The 15,770-nt window shown below is 30.5% G+C and overlaps 1 protein-coding gene across 2 annotated transcripts; it reads right to left on the bottom strand.

The window, feature by feature from the left end:
• Positions 1–7,321: 7,321 nt before the first annotated feature.
• Positions 7,322–14,674, bottom strand: Atf-2 (Activating transcription factor-2). 2 transcript variants are annotated; one of them, XM_068765831.1, is made up of 6 exons: positions 14,347–14,674; positions 13,591–13,708; positions 13,152–13,301; positions 9,534–10,781; positions 8,493–8,638; positions 7,322–7,966 (listed from the first exon to the last, which is right to left on the bottom strand). In XM_068765831.1, exons 1-6 carry the CDS (start codon positions 14,483–14,485, stop codon positions 7,923–7,925), a joined length of 1,845 nt encoding a protein of 614 aa, XP_068621932.1. In that variant the 5' UTR covers positions 14,486–14,674; the 3' UTR covers positions 7,322–7,922. The 2 variants fall into 2 exon arrangements, with proteins under 2 accessions (XP_068621932.1, XP_068621933.1); XM_068765832.1 differs by having other exon boundaries at positions 13,591–13,705.
• Positions 14,675–15,770: the final 1,096 nt, after the last annotated feature.

The following is a 15,770-nucleotide window of genomic DNA, read 5'->3' as shown; positions in this document are numbered from 1 at the left end:
CAATTATAAACATGGTTACTATACGTTTAAATGTAATGTATATTTATAACGATTGCAGAAAAATGCGGAAAGACTGGATCATGTGTTTAGTGCAGCTAGGGTCCTATAGTTTTCAATTCTATACTGCCAAAAAATAATTCATATATATGAAACAAATTGGATCTAGAGCATATCATACATGCACGTTATAAATTAAAATATTCCTAGGTTTTTTTGAAAACAAACGTTATTTTTTGAGTTTAAGCTATAAAACAAAAAAAAGTATGATTAATAAAAAATTAAGTTCATTCATTTGCATATTGTCACAAAATATATCGAATGAACAAATGAACAAATGAAAATGCCTTAACTTAGATAACGTAAATCAATAAACAAAACATAGAATAAATAGTACATTGCTTAATCATAACGATGGATCTTTTGTTACGCTTTGAAGCAATATTAAAGGTAATGTCGGAAGTGCAGTTCGTAGGTTACGGGTCAATTAGATATAAGTAATGAACAAAACGTACATATTAACGGATTCACGTAAACGTGAATTTATTTTAAATTAAGGAAAGTTAACACCAAATAATTTTAAACATAATAAATTAAGATTTATAATCTGTTGAATCTGCTTTTAATTAAAGGCTAGTAATATTTTATCTACATATTAATGTTATATTTTTATCGATGCTAGCTTTTCGTTTATATGTCCTTAAAAGGTAATCATGTTATATCTTTCTAGTTATATTGCTAGATGTAACTACAACGTGCAAAATTAAATAAATATGTAAATACAGATACGATAGCACTTAAACGAATGTAGGTAGAAAGAAATTCTTCGCGTGATTAAAATAATCTTTATTCTTCGATTTCAAAAAAAGTTATTTTTAATCTTTCTCTCTCGTACGCTAGTTTTACAAAAAAAAATGTTGCGATATCGTTTTTTATTGTTTGGAATTTTGATACATTAATTTTATTGCAAAAGATCGATATTAACAGCTTATAAATTTCCAGTACCTTTTTGATGACATCACTAAGTATTGACTATTTATGGAATATTAATGAAATATTAATTTATCTTTAGTGTATATTTTATGGTAACATTGGTTTTTACCTGCAACCTCTGAAATAAATGTTCTATTTTGTATTTACCATATCCATAAATCTGTTAAATTATTTTAAAGGGCAATTAATTAATCGTAACAAAATTATTCATTGCATGTTTAATTTCCTAACAGAACATTCTCAAGTCTTTATAGGTCTGGCATGGGAAACTGCACTGTCATTGGACCTACGTAACTTAAATAATGCAAAATTCGAGATAGCTGTCAATATATTAATATGTTTAAATTTATATCAAACACTAACAATTTTTCCTTATTTTCTGAAAAGAAAAAAGTACAAATCGGCTCTAAGAGATTTTGTTTTGGCGGTGACATTAAAACTATTACGGTCAACGTTAACGAGTACATGTGTACTCGTTAATCAAATATACAAAGATGGCTAACTTGAATTGTAACACTCAGAATATTCGAAAAAAAATGCTCTTTTTGAGAAATACTTTAAGAATAAATAACTTTTAAATCTTACCGCTTTATTTTTACAATATTATCATTTATTACTAATGTTATAACGCTACACTGTGTTGAAATATGTTCTTATATAAGACAGAAAATAATAAAATATAACATAAGTTCCAGAGATGAAGTTAATGTAAAGCTAAAGTTACCTTGCATATATTAAAATTCGGTTCCGAAATCAATTCTTATCTATGATTATCCCATTTGCACCATATGGTAATACAAAGGGCCATAAAAAGGACTGTGTGACTGATTTTTTAAGTGTGAAATTATGCATTATTTATCAGTAATTTTGTTCAGTATGGTAACATTTACAACGTGGCATGCATATATTCAATTCACAAATTTCCCATCATTTAATTTTTAAGGTTACGATTAAATTCTTTTATAATAAAGGAGAAGCAAAATAACAAGGCATCATTGCATCTAAGCAATGAAACAGTTATGCATGTCTGTGAATTTAATTTGAACGCAGCTATATACCCTACGGTGTTAGTGGTGAGGAAATTGAGCGTATATTAGTTTATTTTATTTATATAGTTTATTAATTATTATTAAATATTATTAGCTTGTGGTGCAAATGGAATAATGAACATAGTAACATTAGTTTGAAGAGACCATTTAGTTAAAAATAATTTGTGATAATTTTTGGATGATCAATGTTTAGTTTAAAAATATATTTCAACACTTTGATTGATAGATAGTAAGTAATAACAATTTTCTTCTTTCACTTTTCTAATTGCATATCACGCATATTTAGAAGGGATATAGTTGTTCTTGTTATTACAAATAGGTATAATAAAATAGTGATTTTTTACATATCTGCACAGCTAAGGGCTCCATAATATTATGTAACGCTCTGAATGAAGACGATCGCATTTGGACCCTGGCTAGGGTTGTCATCTAAAATGGATTTTTTTAAGAATTTATCTTTTAATGACCAAAGAAAATTATTTAAAAAAATATATATTTAATTATCTGTAACATCAATGTATGTTTATGCGTACAGAACTGAAGCGGATATATAATACAAGTATTTAAAGAGTGATATTTTATAATTTTTCCAAAATGAAACTATTTTTCATAGACGCGAATTTATTTTAATAACGTTTTGATGGCAACCCGATATCCCCGAGCATGTACCTGTTATATAATACAAAAATAATTAATTAAGTTTGGATAAAACGATTCTATAATGGTTAGTGAATTAATATCGCGTACGTATATATAGTTAAGAATATATTATAGATAATGTTATTTTATATATATATATTTAATTTTGTTTCGTTATTGTTGCTACGCGCTAGGCTGGCGGGTTAATCGTTTTATCCAACAGTACTATCTTATTTATATCTTGCACTTTTTTAATTCCTTACTGTCAATACGCCTCACAGTTAACTTTTAACCATCTAACCACCAGTTGAGTCGACAATGTGTCTGTTAAATACGTCCTTAAAGAAGCATCGAACAATTACAACTGATTATACAGTTTACTGTGGCCCCGCACAAGGTGGACCAACGACATAGCCAAGGTTGCAGGAAGTCGCTGAATGCAGCGTAATTCCGATCAATGTGCCCATTGTTAGGGGAGGCCTATACTTCGCAGTGGGTGTCATTCTGACATGATAATATAACATACAGTTTATGTTGTTTATTTATAATTGACAATGTACTGCGTCAATAGGTACTAGTGTCAAACTATGATTCCTTTATAAATATTCATTGGAACTAATTTTCTCAAGTTTTAACAACACAATTATCATGTCATTCGATACGCTCACAGCAAGGAATAAGACTAAAAATTGCAACAATGATCGTTCACGAGCTGCCCTTATCAACCGACTTCCCACGATATCGACTATTTTTTGCACCGGACTGTCACTGCTGCCCAAATGGCTTTTGCAGATTCTCCAGATTTTAGATGGCAGGTCGCGGAGACTGCCTTGCTTCTTTTAAAATGGCCAAGTTCAAAAACTTCTGTTGGAGAGTCGGCTCGGATACGTACAAATATTATACCGGATTAGGAGGCCGCCGTGCAGTTAGATTACTTCGGTGAAAGCTCCATGAAGGGATCAGGCGGAACAACCCCCACAAGGGGGTACAACCTTGACTAAGTTGTCGGTACACCGAATGTTGTGTCCACATACGCCGCGTCTACCGGCTCTTACATAAAAAATAAACAATGAAAAACTCAGTTTGTTTAAATTTAGCTAAATTTTTGTTATTAGCTTTGGGATTAGGCAAATGATTTTAAATAGAAAGTGATGGAAGATCAATGTGTACTATTTTAACATACAAATGTTGTTGATAATCTCATTGAAATTTTAACGATTTATAAATAAATATATAAATATGGTAAACAAGACAGTCGGTGTGATTGTTAGATGCTAATTTAGTGGCGTATTTATATGCATATATAAAATATGTGGTCTGTCTGTGATGTTTTCTTCATGTCATCTGTGGTCCAGATTGCTCCTTGAAGCTCTCTATTATATGTTTCGTGTTTTGTTTCTCATTAAATGTTTACACGTAAATATAAACATAAATGTGTATTTATTTATAATTTTCGCTTTGTTTTATCACCCATCATGTCTCATTGCAGTGTCTTTAAATTATAATGATTATATATAATAATTATAGCATTGCGGTATAATAAAAAAATTATAAGATTTCTATTTAATGCTTTAATATTTGTAGACTTTAGTCCATAATATATTATTACTATGTGTATAGGATCCGAATGAAATGATACAAAAATATAGAAACATTTATGTTTGGTCTATAAGATTAGTTAAGTCAACTTTAATTTTATTTTAGAATAATAATATAATTTTTGTAATAAGTGATTTCATTGATCGAATTTTATAAATATTAGTATTTTTAAAGTGAATAATCTTTGATTTACTTTTTTAATATGTTATTCTTTATGTAAACCAAATAGTCCACGAAGATAACATAGCGATGGCTAGATTGCGTAATATTTAGATATATAATAAATAATGTTCAAAGTTGATATATAAACGCCTCATTGAAGAAATCCTTGTTAGTTATCTGTTTGTTAATTATAACTGCATATTTAATTTTTATTTTTACTTTTACCAAGCCTACTGGTTATTTTATTAGGTAAATTAAAAGTGTTTATATCTAATTGAGTCTAGTCCACATTAATTTCATATAAAAATCTTATTGTCGAAGTGTTCTGATTTTAAATATGTACGAAAAATATGCAGTTATATTTGTTAATGTTTCGTTATTTAAATATAGAATTAAATATTGTAATACACCAAATGTTAAATAAAAACAAACATAAATTAAAAACATTGAAACTTGAGACATCGACAGAAACGATTCTTATTTTAAAATAGTCCGCGTTTAATATAAATTGGCATTGACATGGTATGTGCACAGGATGCACGTATAAGCACATGTTAAGCCTATCGGCCGGCGGTTGAAAATTTTAATATGATATTGTATAAAAAGCTAGCATTTGCAGACAATAAAAGAATAAGCAATACAAATCGGTTTACATTTAGTCTCGAACCTAAGGGCGACCTGTTTTAGGCTTTCGGAGCTAAAATGTTCGCAGCAACATTTTCAATAACCTCTCGCTGAATAGTTTGGGTAGCCTCACAAATCTTTTCAACTATAAAAGTGCCATAAATATAGAGATATTGTTATAAAATTTGTTTTATTTAAACCCGTTTTATTAATATGGAGAAGAAAAATCTTGGATCTTGTAAGAGATGTATCAGTGTTTAATTGTATATATATACACAGGGTGAATGATTTAAGTTTGTTAGTATTGTGGCGATTTTCTCGATATTTTTTCTTCATATTGGGCGTTCAATATTCGACAACACACATATGTGCACTAAAAAACACGCGACCCGACTTGGAAATATCGACCTGTTCAATTTTGTTTTGAATCTATGTAACCTACGATACGTATAACATTATACGAGTCAACTATCACGGTTTCATCACACCAAAGCCGCAGATGATATCCCATAGCTTTAAAAAGGTTAATGTATAGCACATTTGTGAGCAAAAAGCTTTAACACCAGTTTTAAATCACCGTGTGTGATCTTTCTTAAAAATGTTACATTAATTTGTTTTTTTTTTTTTTATTAGGACAGGACAATAATTATTGGCAATAAAAAGTGCGGGGACAGAAAGTGAATTAGAATAACAATTAATTCTAATTTCTACTAAACCGATTTCTTTCATGTTTTGAATTATTTCTGAAACCATTTATTTTAGGACAAGGTGTACCTTAGATTAATTGTCAGCAAATAAGCTATTATTTACCTTTTTATAACTTTTACACCTATCACTACCCAGTTTTACAGGATACCTATATACAGGCAAACAAACAAAACTATTGTATGCAATACCGAAAAGAAATGTAAATATAACAAATCATTTGTCGCGTTGCTTTGGATGAATGGAATATGCTTTTATATAATCAAACCAAATTAAATCTATTAATGAAAATTATTAAATTTGTTAAAAAAAGGCAAAGATAATTTTATGATTTTTTGTTTAGCCATATTATATTTCACTTTGGATCTTTAATCATGATCACATGTGCACGTAATGAGAAAAATGCCAAAAGAACCAATTTGATAGATACTAGATATAAATTGAGATTTCTTATATTGGCTTTGCGGGATTCTTCCTAGGCCCGGTGGGTCTTGATTTAATAACGACACACAGCAGTAGTATGTATATTCCTTCGAAATTCGCCCGTATTTATTTTCGCCCCTTTTGGATGCGCCGCTGTCGATGACGTAATGTTGCTTTCACAGCTTCTTAAATTTCAAATATGTTATTACGATACTTTCAAAGGCGCGCTGAACAAAAACTCGGTCATTATCTCTAGTCCTAACCTTCTGTACATTCCTGTTCAACTTTTCATTACGATGTGATAATTAATATCTTATCTATACAGATTATGTATGATGTAATAGATATTTTATTAATAAGTTGCATGAATGCAGAGCAATTTATAGCAATAATGTCATTAACTTAATTATTTTAGGTCTAGGTTATATCGTTGCCTGAATTCTTTGCAGTCTATAGATGCCCGCTGCATGGCACGGGCCACCCTTAAAAATCGCCACGATGACCGTCTTGCGATACTCGCATCTAGCGACTTCCGATATTAACTATGTCGGTTACTATCGGCCCACAGAGAGAGAGAACAATCGAGAACCTTTCGGTCTCAAAGGCCATAGGTTGCACGAGCGATATGCCACGCCCACTGCCACTACAACCAACTTAGTAGGTAGCTAACCTTGAGCCTTTTTATAAAGCGCACCGTAAGCAATTACGTCTCGGATCCATAAGGTATCACCTCAGAATTTTCATGTAATAAATTTAAAGTTTATTTAACAAAAACCTATAAAATCCCATCACAGTGTGAAGCATTTTTAAGTGATAAAGGTTGGGAATGAACTGCGTTACTACTTTAATAAGGAAATTGTGTAATTTATCACAAAAAAAATTTCGTTTATTTTTAGCTGTTTTCACACCAGGCCACGTGTAAAATCCTCGTTGCTTTGACTGTCTTATAGGGGGAGATCGATCTAATTCTAGCTTACGTCAAATTAGGCTCCCTATAAATGATTCTAAGTGGATAATTTCTATGTGAATAAATATTTTTAAAACAATTAAAAAAACTGATAATAATTGATAAAATTTATTGTAAGTAGCTTAATTAATTTACAAAATATTTACATCCCTTCTTTGTCATTTTAAAATTCGCTTTGTCAACTATACACTATACATACATTTCATATTAGCATTTATTTCTCCACAAAACTTACCCCGAGAGATAAATAATTATTTTAAAGTTTTGTTATAAAAATGTGGAAGCCCAGAAAATGTTAAAAAATAAGTTACGCTGTAGGCGTACGCAGAACATAATTTGTTTTCGTCGTCCAAAAAACAATGTTTTAAAACGTTGACGAATTTCACAGTTCCTAACCAACCTTACAAAGTTTTCATTATGGTGTATCATATGCGATGTGAACACTGATATAGATAATAGGACTATATTAAAACTTTTATCATTTAGGCCGTAATATATCCTCTGCTTGGCTTGAGGCGTACCCCTTAGATTTTTACAATAGTAAGACGTGGACTGCATTGAGTGTCTTCCAACGACTTTAATATTATGGTCATCTGTTCACATTGTGGGTGGACGCTCTATCGATTTTGTTTCTTAATGGCCTTTATCTAATGTAATGCTTGAAAACGAGAAAGCCCCGTATTCGATGTCCTGATTGTCACATAAATCTTTAAAAAAAAACTTAATGATACTGAATTTTTGTTAATTGTTTAATTTTCTTATTGCTATAAACCGGTGGTAGCTTTCTTCAGTCTCTCTTGAATGTCTCCTGTAAACAAAATATATATTTTTTTAATTATTGACTCTGCCGGATTTAAGATAGCCACAAACTGCAGGCATTTAGAATGAAATGTATTAGCGTTCATCACTTCAATTGAAATACGACAGACCTAAATCTTTCAGCAAGTTATTCAGATTTCATTGTTATACCTGTCACCCTGTGACACATGTAGTAGTACCAATTCCAGAGTTCGTCAGAGAGCCAAACAACTGCACTGGTGGCTATTATGAATAAGAACAAACGCCATCGACGTAGCTACAAAAATAGCTCGTCTAGAGTGGCAGTGGGCAGGGCACATCTCCCTTGCAATTAACAGCTGTTGGAGCCAAAAGATACTCGAGCGGTGACCACAGACCGAAAACGTAGTCAAAGTGGCGGTAAGTCGCTAGGTTCAGGGAATGTATAGGGGGGGGGGGGGGGGCTTAAAATGGGCATCTATCGGCTGATATGATGATGGATAATTATTAACTAAAACTATAACAAATTGATTTTAAAATCTAGTTAGCTAACTTACTTAAATCGTCACCAATAGGACATTTCCTCATATGCTCTGTTATTATAAGTTTCAATTCTGCCTTTTCCGCTGTCAGTCTTTTATTACTCTCTTTCAATAGTCTATTTTCTTCACTTTGACGACGCATTGTTTCTTTTAAACGTTCCCTAAATACATAATATTAATTAGAAAAAAAATCAAAGTAAATCGAGGATATTGAAATTTTACAATAATATTGATGCCAAAGGGCGGCAGTAAAGCAAATGGAATAGTCAAGTTATATGAAATACCTAAGTTTTTATACAAAAACTTTTTATATAGCCATCTTAAATGTTAATAATCACGATCCTTTGCCATAAATACAAAAATAACGATATTTCAGAAAGAGAGAGCATTATTATTAAATTTGTGATTATTAATAGTTGATAGACAGATAAAGTGGCAATAGGCAGGCCTTATCACGCGCAGATGGCGTGAAAACCACAAGAATCTGCAAACGCAGCGTATGACGTTCACCTACTTCAAGGTTGACAGACTATCTTGTAAAGGTCATTGGAAGACGCTGGATACAGGCCATTTCCAACCTGTCTTATTGGAACCTCATGACCCATGTCCAACAGTGGATAAAATGATAATGTGACAGGTATACAAGGTGATTGATTATAGGTGTAGGTTTAACTCTTTAAATTTAACTCTGAAACATGTTACACTAATTTAATTTTTTTTATGGCATAATTATTATCTTTATTAATAACGCAAATAACTTTTAGCAATACAGTCTGCAAATACAAATAGTAATCAATAAATAATTATATTATGTAGTTATCCAAATGTATTATATCTGAAACTATTGATTTTTAAATAGGGTTTATCATACATTATTTCACAGCAAATAAGTTTTACATTAACCCCTTTTAAAGCTTTTATTTTAGACACCAATCACCCTGTATAATATTGGCATTAATCATTGTGTATAAGAGAGAGTTGAAATCTATTATATGGAACAATAGCAGCATTTCCTTAAAAGCTATGATGGCGACAATGTAATTGTACATGTCATACCTGTACCGCCTAGAGGCAGCGCTTCGATTTTCTAGATAATGTTTTGAAGGAGAGTTTCTTTTTTGTGTTTGAGAATTATTATTGTTCTCAACTATAACACAGTCATCTTCGCTGAGGTTTGAGTCTTTACAATGTTCAGGCAAAGTATTCTGTAATGGTGCTATGGCTAAATTTTTCACATCACATTTAACACTTGTATCAACTTGTTTATTAGCTTTATTAACAGTTCTCCCTGGTTTTCTTTTAACATATTTATAATTACCTGATTTTTCTACTTTTACTGTATTAATTGGTACAATAGAAACTTTTGGTAAGGATGGCTGTAAAATTGAATTTGGAGGACTAACTATTGTAACAGGTATAAGAGTGCCTGTAGAAATTGGTAGAATATTTTGTATAATTTGTGCGTTTTGTATATTCGGAAGTCTCTGTAATGGTATTTTAGATTGTGACTTATCTTTCACTTTATTTGTTAACACTTGTTTTAATTTCTCTTTAGTGTCAATTTGTACTGTTTTCTCAGTTGCTACATCGTCCTCCACAGCCTTCATTCGCACTTGTTTTCCATTTGGTAGTTTTATAATTACTTCATAATCATTGTCTATGACATCATTACCATCATTTTTACCCTCTTTATTTTCCATTTTATTTTTACCATTGTTAACGTAACCTGATTTATCAGCTAAACTAGGATTGTTTTTGTTTATAGCACTGTCATAGTTTCTTTTAAGTGTTTTGAATAATTGTTCTTTATCTTTATCAATTATTGCTTCATTGTGAAATGCATCTGATGTGAGATTATCCACAACAAAGTCCAAAGACTTTTGACTCATTATCGGAGGAATTTTTCCCTGTGATACATGTAACTTGTTAGTGTCTGTTAGCAAAACATCTTTTGTCACTACATTAGTGGCATCTTTAATTACAGAATCAGTATATGAAATCATTGTTACAGGGACTTGTGTGTTTTTTGTGTTCTCAATATTGACAATATTGCCATCTTTTCTTATCTCTACATTACTATGAATTTTTATGATATTGTTTGTGTAAGAAACGGATGTCTCATTGACACCATCTTTGTTGCGAGCTGTTTCTTCATGTCTCACTATTGACACATCGTCTGTTGTAGTGACTCTGTCTAGTACATCTTTACCAACCACTCTGCTAATGGTAGTGACCTCGTTTGTTAGTTTTGATATGGTTGTAGTTTCATATTCTTTAACGGCACCCGATTCGTCGCTCGAAGACCTGCAATAACAGTAAAATGTATTATTGTTTATTTATCTTTAAGGATCCAATTAGTTGTACAAAGTTCATATTAGTAACCAATCATCTAGCTTACACAGTCGAACATATTAACCCTTCTTTGCATGGTGATGGAAATTTCAATCATAACATTTAGTCAACAAAAAAAGATACTCAAAACCCTTGTAACGTAAATTTGTTGTTGCTCGCAACTTTTTAAGCGACTATTGCGTACAACAAAACGCGGTTGTCGAAAAATAGCAAAGGTCACTGTGAATTTCCAGACCTAGAACTTGTTATTCTGCTGTTTGTTGAGACGGGAAGAAAGGAGCGAGATTTTAAATTGTTTTATGGAAATAAACGGAGATATAAAATACAATAAAAAATGAAAATGAGTGGAAAAAAGGTTTGTTTTCATGTTTTTGTTATTTTATGTACAATTTATATCAAAACACTATAAATGAATTTCTCAAAACGTGATAGAAATTTTCATCACTATGCAGTAACTTCACTTGTAATGTATGGGAATTTTTTTTGTAAATGTTTATTTTATGTTGTTTTTTGGGGAAACTTGAATGAAAGAGATATTGCAGATTATCTTTGTAAGTTATAAGGCGGTTGGCTCTCAGAAGATGGCCTTAATGACCAAGATTCCAAAACCACGATGCTGATGAAATTATAAGTGTTGCAGGAGGAGAATGATGACGATGTGGATGCATGACGATGATGATGAACTGCTGACGTTGAACCTCCTCTTGTAGAACCAGACGATCAAGAACCCTCTCACACATCAACTTCATCTAATTTGCAGTCTTCATCCAGTTTTACATTTGACAAAAGAAACTTGATTTGGAAAAAAAGGAATCTGGTGTGTGACACAGATAAAATTACTTTCTTGGGGAATTCTGCTGCTTCAGGTGATCTATCACACCTAAACTCCATATCAATGTTTTAACCATTTTATCACTGAAGATTTTATCAAAACATTAGTAAAGGAGACAAATTTATATAAAAAACAGAGTAATCCCAGTTCATCTATATCATTTACAGAATATGATTTGTATAAGTTCTTTGGTATATTATTATACATGCCAGTAATCAAATTTCCTAGCACAAGATCATACTGGTATACATACTGATATTACTTGTCCGTTTATTGTCCAAGAATACAATAAACATATGGGAGGAGTAGATCTCATGGATAGCTTTTTGGGCAGAAATCATATAAAAATGGGGTCTAAAAAGTGGTATTTGCGTATTTTTTTCATCTATTTGGTCTTGCTATTATAAACTCTTGGATTGTTTATTAAAAACATGCTCAAGAAAGTGATGAACATAAAAAGAGTCTGCTTACAATGGGCCAATTCAGAAATGAATTGTCCTTTGTGCTATGCAACAAAGAAACCACCAAAGCAGCTAAAAGGGGGCGTCCTGGTACCAGTGTACTAGAAGAAGAATTACAATCAAAAAAAGAAAAGGTTCTCCAGCTCCACCACCTCCAAAAGACATAAGAAAAGATGGTGCTGAACATTGACCAAAAGTAGGTGGGTCACCCCGGTGCAAATTTTCCAAATGTAAAGGCTATTTTACAATTTCGTGTAATAAATGTGAAAAAATAATTATTGTTTTTTTAATTATCACTAAGAATAAAGAAGACTAAGTAAACAACATTTTTTTATTTATTTAGTACCGGGCTAAATATGTGAAAATGCATGATGATGTAAATTTCCATCATATTGTTTTTTACATAATACATGTTTTTATTCGCACTAGGATTTTTTTAAATATTTTTCCTTTAATCTAGAGCATTAATTACATCACCCAGTTTTATTTTAAAAAAATAGTAAAAATCATGCAAAGAAGGGTTAAGGCGAAATTTTTTGAAAATGACTCCTAAAAAATCAGTAAGTTTGACAAAATTCAATATCGGTATGCTCTTTAATCAGCAATGTGTTATTTAATTGTGAACAATTTACATGTCCTATTAGACATATCTAATTTTGTCAAGTTTTTATATTTAACAGAAAAAGAAAACATTTAACACAAACTTGTAAAAAACACTCAGTTTATAAAAAAAGTAGTCATTATTTCAAAACTTTTGATTCTTACTAAATATATACCAAAAATCCTTGTATTGAAAGAAGTGTTGCAAATAATGCAACATTAATTTAGAATTAATGACAATAACATATTTATTCTATTTATTTACATAAGTACACAGAAGCAGATACATCAAAATGGTACCAGTAAGCATTATACCAATTTAAAATTCTGATGCTTATTTAAAGTGTAACATTCATTTTTATGATTAACATTAGCAAATAAGTGGACTTTTCCAGGCTAATATCTAATAATTTAATATGAATATTTTACCTGCTAATAGTTATATTTCTTTGATTATTGGTGGTACTGAACAATGCACAGTCCCCAGAATCTATTAAGGGGAAAACCATGTGGGGCGTGTGAAGTACATCATCCGATGAACCACCAGCTGTTACACCTTCCAGAGATAAAATATTATGTCTGAAAATATTTTTAAGAGTAAGCGACAGATTTATAACCAGTATTTTTTTATTCTCAATTGAAAAACATAAATCATAGGCATAAAAATATTTTTAAAAATTAAATTGATGGTTTTAAAAAAAATTAATCATAAATTTCTTAATACAAAATATTTCTAGATAAGTAGCAAGCAAGGTCATTAAGTAATATTTTATTTAAAGCTAGTTTGTTTCCTAAGATTTTGAAAAATACAGATTATATCATGCTCAGTATCACAAATAATATAAATAATCTTAATATATGAACCCACTTTGTCTCCATAGCCCTTTTAAAACCTTCATCAAATGGGTTGACATTTTGTAGATCTTGGAACAATCCCACTTCTTCACAATTTCTAATGAAGCGTGTTGGAGTTGGGGTCTGGTCTGCTGTACAAGTAAAACAAATATTTTTTATTTTAAAAATTATACAATGGCATTTGAATTTTATCATAATCATTTAATACAGTTTTTCTAATATTAATAATCCTTAAGTTTTTTTTAATACATAGTAAAATATATCAGGCTTCTTCATAGTGGCCATGTACTACAGGGAATTAATATTGTTAACCATGTTACATTACTGTGAGCAGGATTTTACCACTGCACCACAAGCACTAATCTCTTAGCATGCTTTGTTTGACACTCACTGATGTCTTGATACAAGGGCCTCTCTATAGGTACCTAAATGCTCTAAGCCAGGGTACAGTTGGTTGATATTAGATGACATGGCCAATTACAAAATAAAAGTGGAAGGAAAACCTCTATAATTATTGTTTCTATAGCTGGTGAAATAACTGCAACTAAAGTTTAAAGTATATACATAGGATAGCATAAGGGTATTAAGTATTTTAAATTTCAAAATCTTGGTTAGGTTCATTTTATTTTGGGCAGGGTATTTGAATTATCATTTAGCTTTGTTGTAATACTCCATCAACATGAGAGATTCTATTGTAAAAATGCTCCAAAAAATGATGATTTTAGTTAGATTTCCAGTGATAATAATTTAAATCAAATATTTTATTTACCGACAAATGCTGCTTTTTGTTCTAATCCTAATTGTAAGACCATATCATGTTTTTTTGTATGTACATGAAGATGATCTTCATTGGTAAAGGTCATTCCGCAGTCAGGAATAGTGCACGCGAATGGTTTTTCAGGTTCCATTGCACTATAATTTCAATTAAACCTTACTTTGTGATATAATAATTACATAAATATATTAATATTCTTTCGATCTGTAACTTATATACATGACTAGGCAATACGTATGCGAGTTAATTATTATAAAAACATATTTTTTTTGTATCTTAAATATAATTATTTTTTTATTAAAACTTTCCTTGTGAATTGACATAAAACAATAATAGCAACAACTTAACATCCAATTGTCGATTGCGTGTGACATTGACAATTACACTCACTATCTACAACGCTTTGTCTTTGATTTATTCAACCTATATAAGATTATGTTATTTCCAAAACACTACCTATGCATTTTTATATTAATTTTTATATATCATATTTAATCTAAATAATTTTAATTTTCAAGTTATTTCTCGATGAAAATAGATATTTACGGTATTACTTGATTATGTCTTCATTTTGTTTTTGATAAACTGGAGTGTTATAATTGATTAACAAAATTTGGTAAATGTATTATTTTGTTGTAGTCGTTTATGACACTTTAATAATATACAATAAAGATTTTTAAAACTTTAGGAAATATGTTTCTAAAAATAAGTATATATATATATATATGTTTATACTTTAGATAAAAATAACTTTCTCCACGAAGTACGTCTGTAATATGTGAAATTCGTTTATATTCTCTTTCCATACATTAATATTGAATATAATAAATTAGTAGCACTGTTTTATTTTGAATTGTGAATAAAATCATGTTTCGGTTGATAGATTAAACAAAGAAAATTTTTACAATTATAAAATGAATCGGCTAGATAACCGTAGTGGCTAAATTTGCAGTAGTTTTTTAAGGAGCTTGTACTGCTATTTTATTAAACAATAATAGTAAACATAATAGTTTAAAATAGCTTCCTTTCGTTTGTTGCCTAAAAATATTAAGACTTATTTTATTAACGAGGTCACTAGGCTGTATTGCTGTTTTATTGGCAGAAAGGCTAGCGCACCAAAAAACGCCGGATACGTCGTTTACGTATGTTTTGTAAACAAGCAATTTTAATTGCTTACATGATATGAAGTACAGTCGTGACGCTAAATTAAAATCGTCGAAAATTTGTATTTAGTCCATTTTTATCAGTAATTTTTTTCTTGGAAATTTTAGTAACCTAGATTCTTAACAAGTTTTTGTCACTAGCGGCCCATAAATAAAAATATTGTTTCTTGAAGCTCTTATCTTAACGATTTTTGGACTATAATTAATGTTATCGCCCGATTACTAATCCGCAACTGCCAACTGATGGCACATCTC

This window comes from Battus philenor, unplaced genomic scaffold (genome assembly GCF_028537555.1).
Source record: "Battus philenor isolate CCGP_79_NKW_IND1 unplaced genomic scaffold, ilBatPhil1.0.hap1 SCAF_20, whole genome shotgun sequence".
Taxonomy (NCBI): domain Eukaryota; kingdom Metazoa; phylum Arthropoda; class Insecta; order Lepidoptera; family Papilionidae; genus Battus; species Battus philenor.
This window is presented reverse-complemented; position numbering and strand designations above follow the sequence as displayed.

Excerpts from the sequence above, each read along its gene's own strand:
- Atf-2 (XM_068765831.1), bottom strand. The coding sequence starts at position 14,485 with ATGGAACCTGAAAAACCATTCGCGTGCACTATTCCTGACTGCGGAATG. Across the intron at positions 13,709-14,346 it reads ACAAAAAGCAGCATTTGTCG|CAGACCAGACCCCAACTCCA; the intron begins GTAAATAAAATA and ends TTACTTGTACAG. Across the intron at positions 10,782-13,151 it reads AGAAATATAACTATTAGCAG|GTCTTCGAGCGACGAATCGG; the intron begins GTAAAATATTCA and ends CTGTTATTGCAG.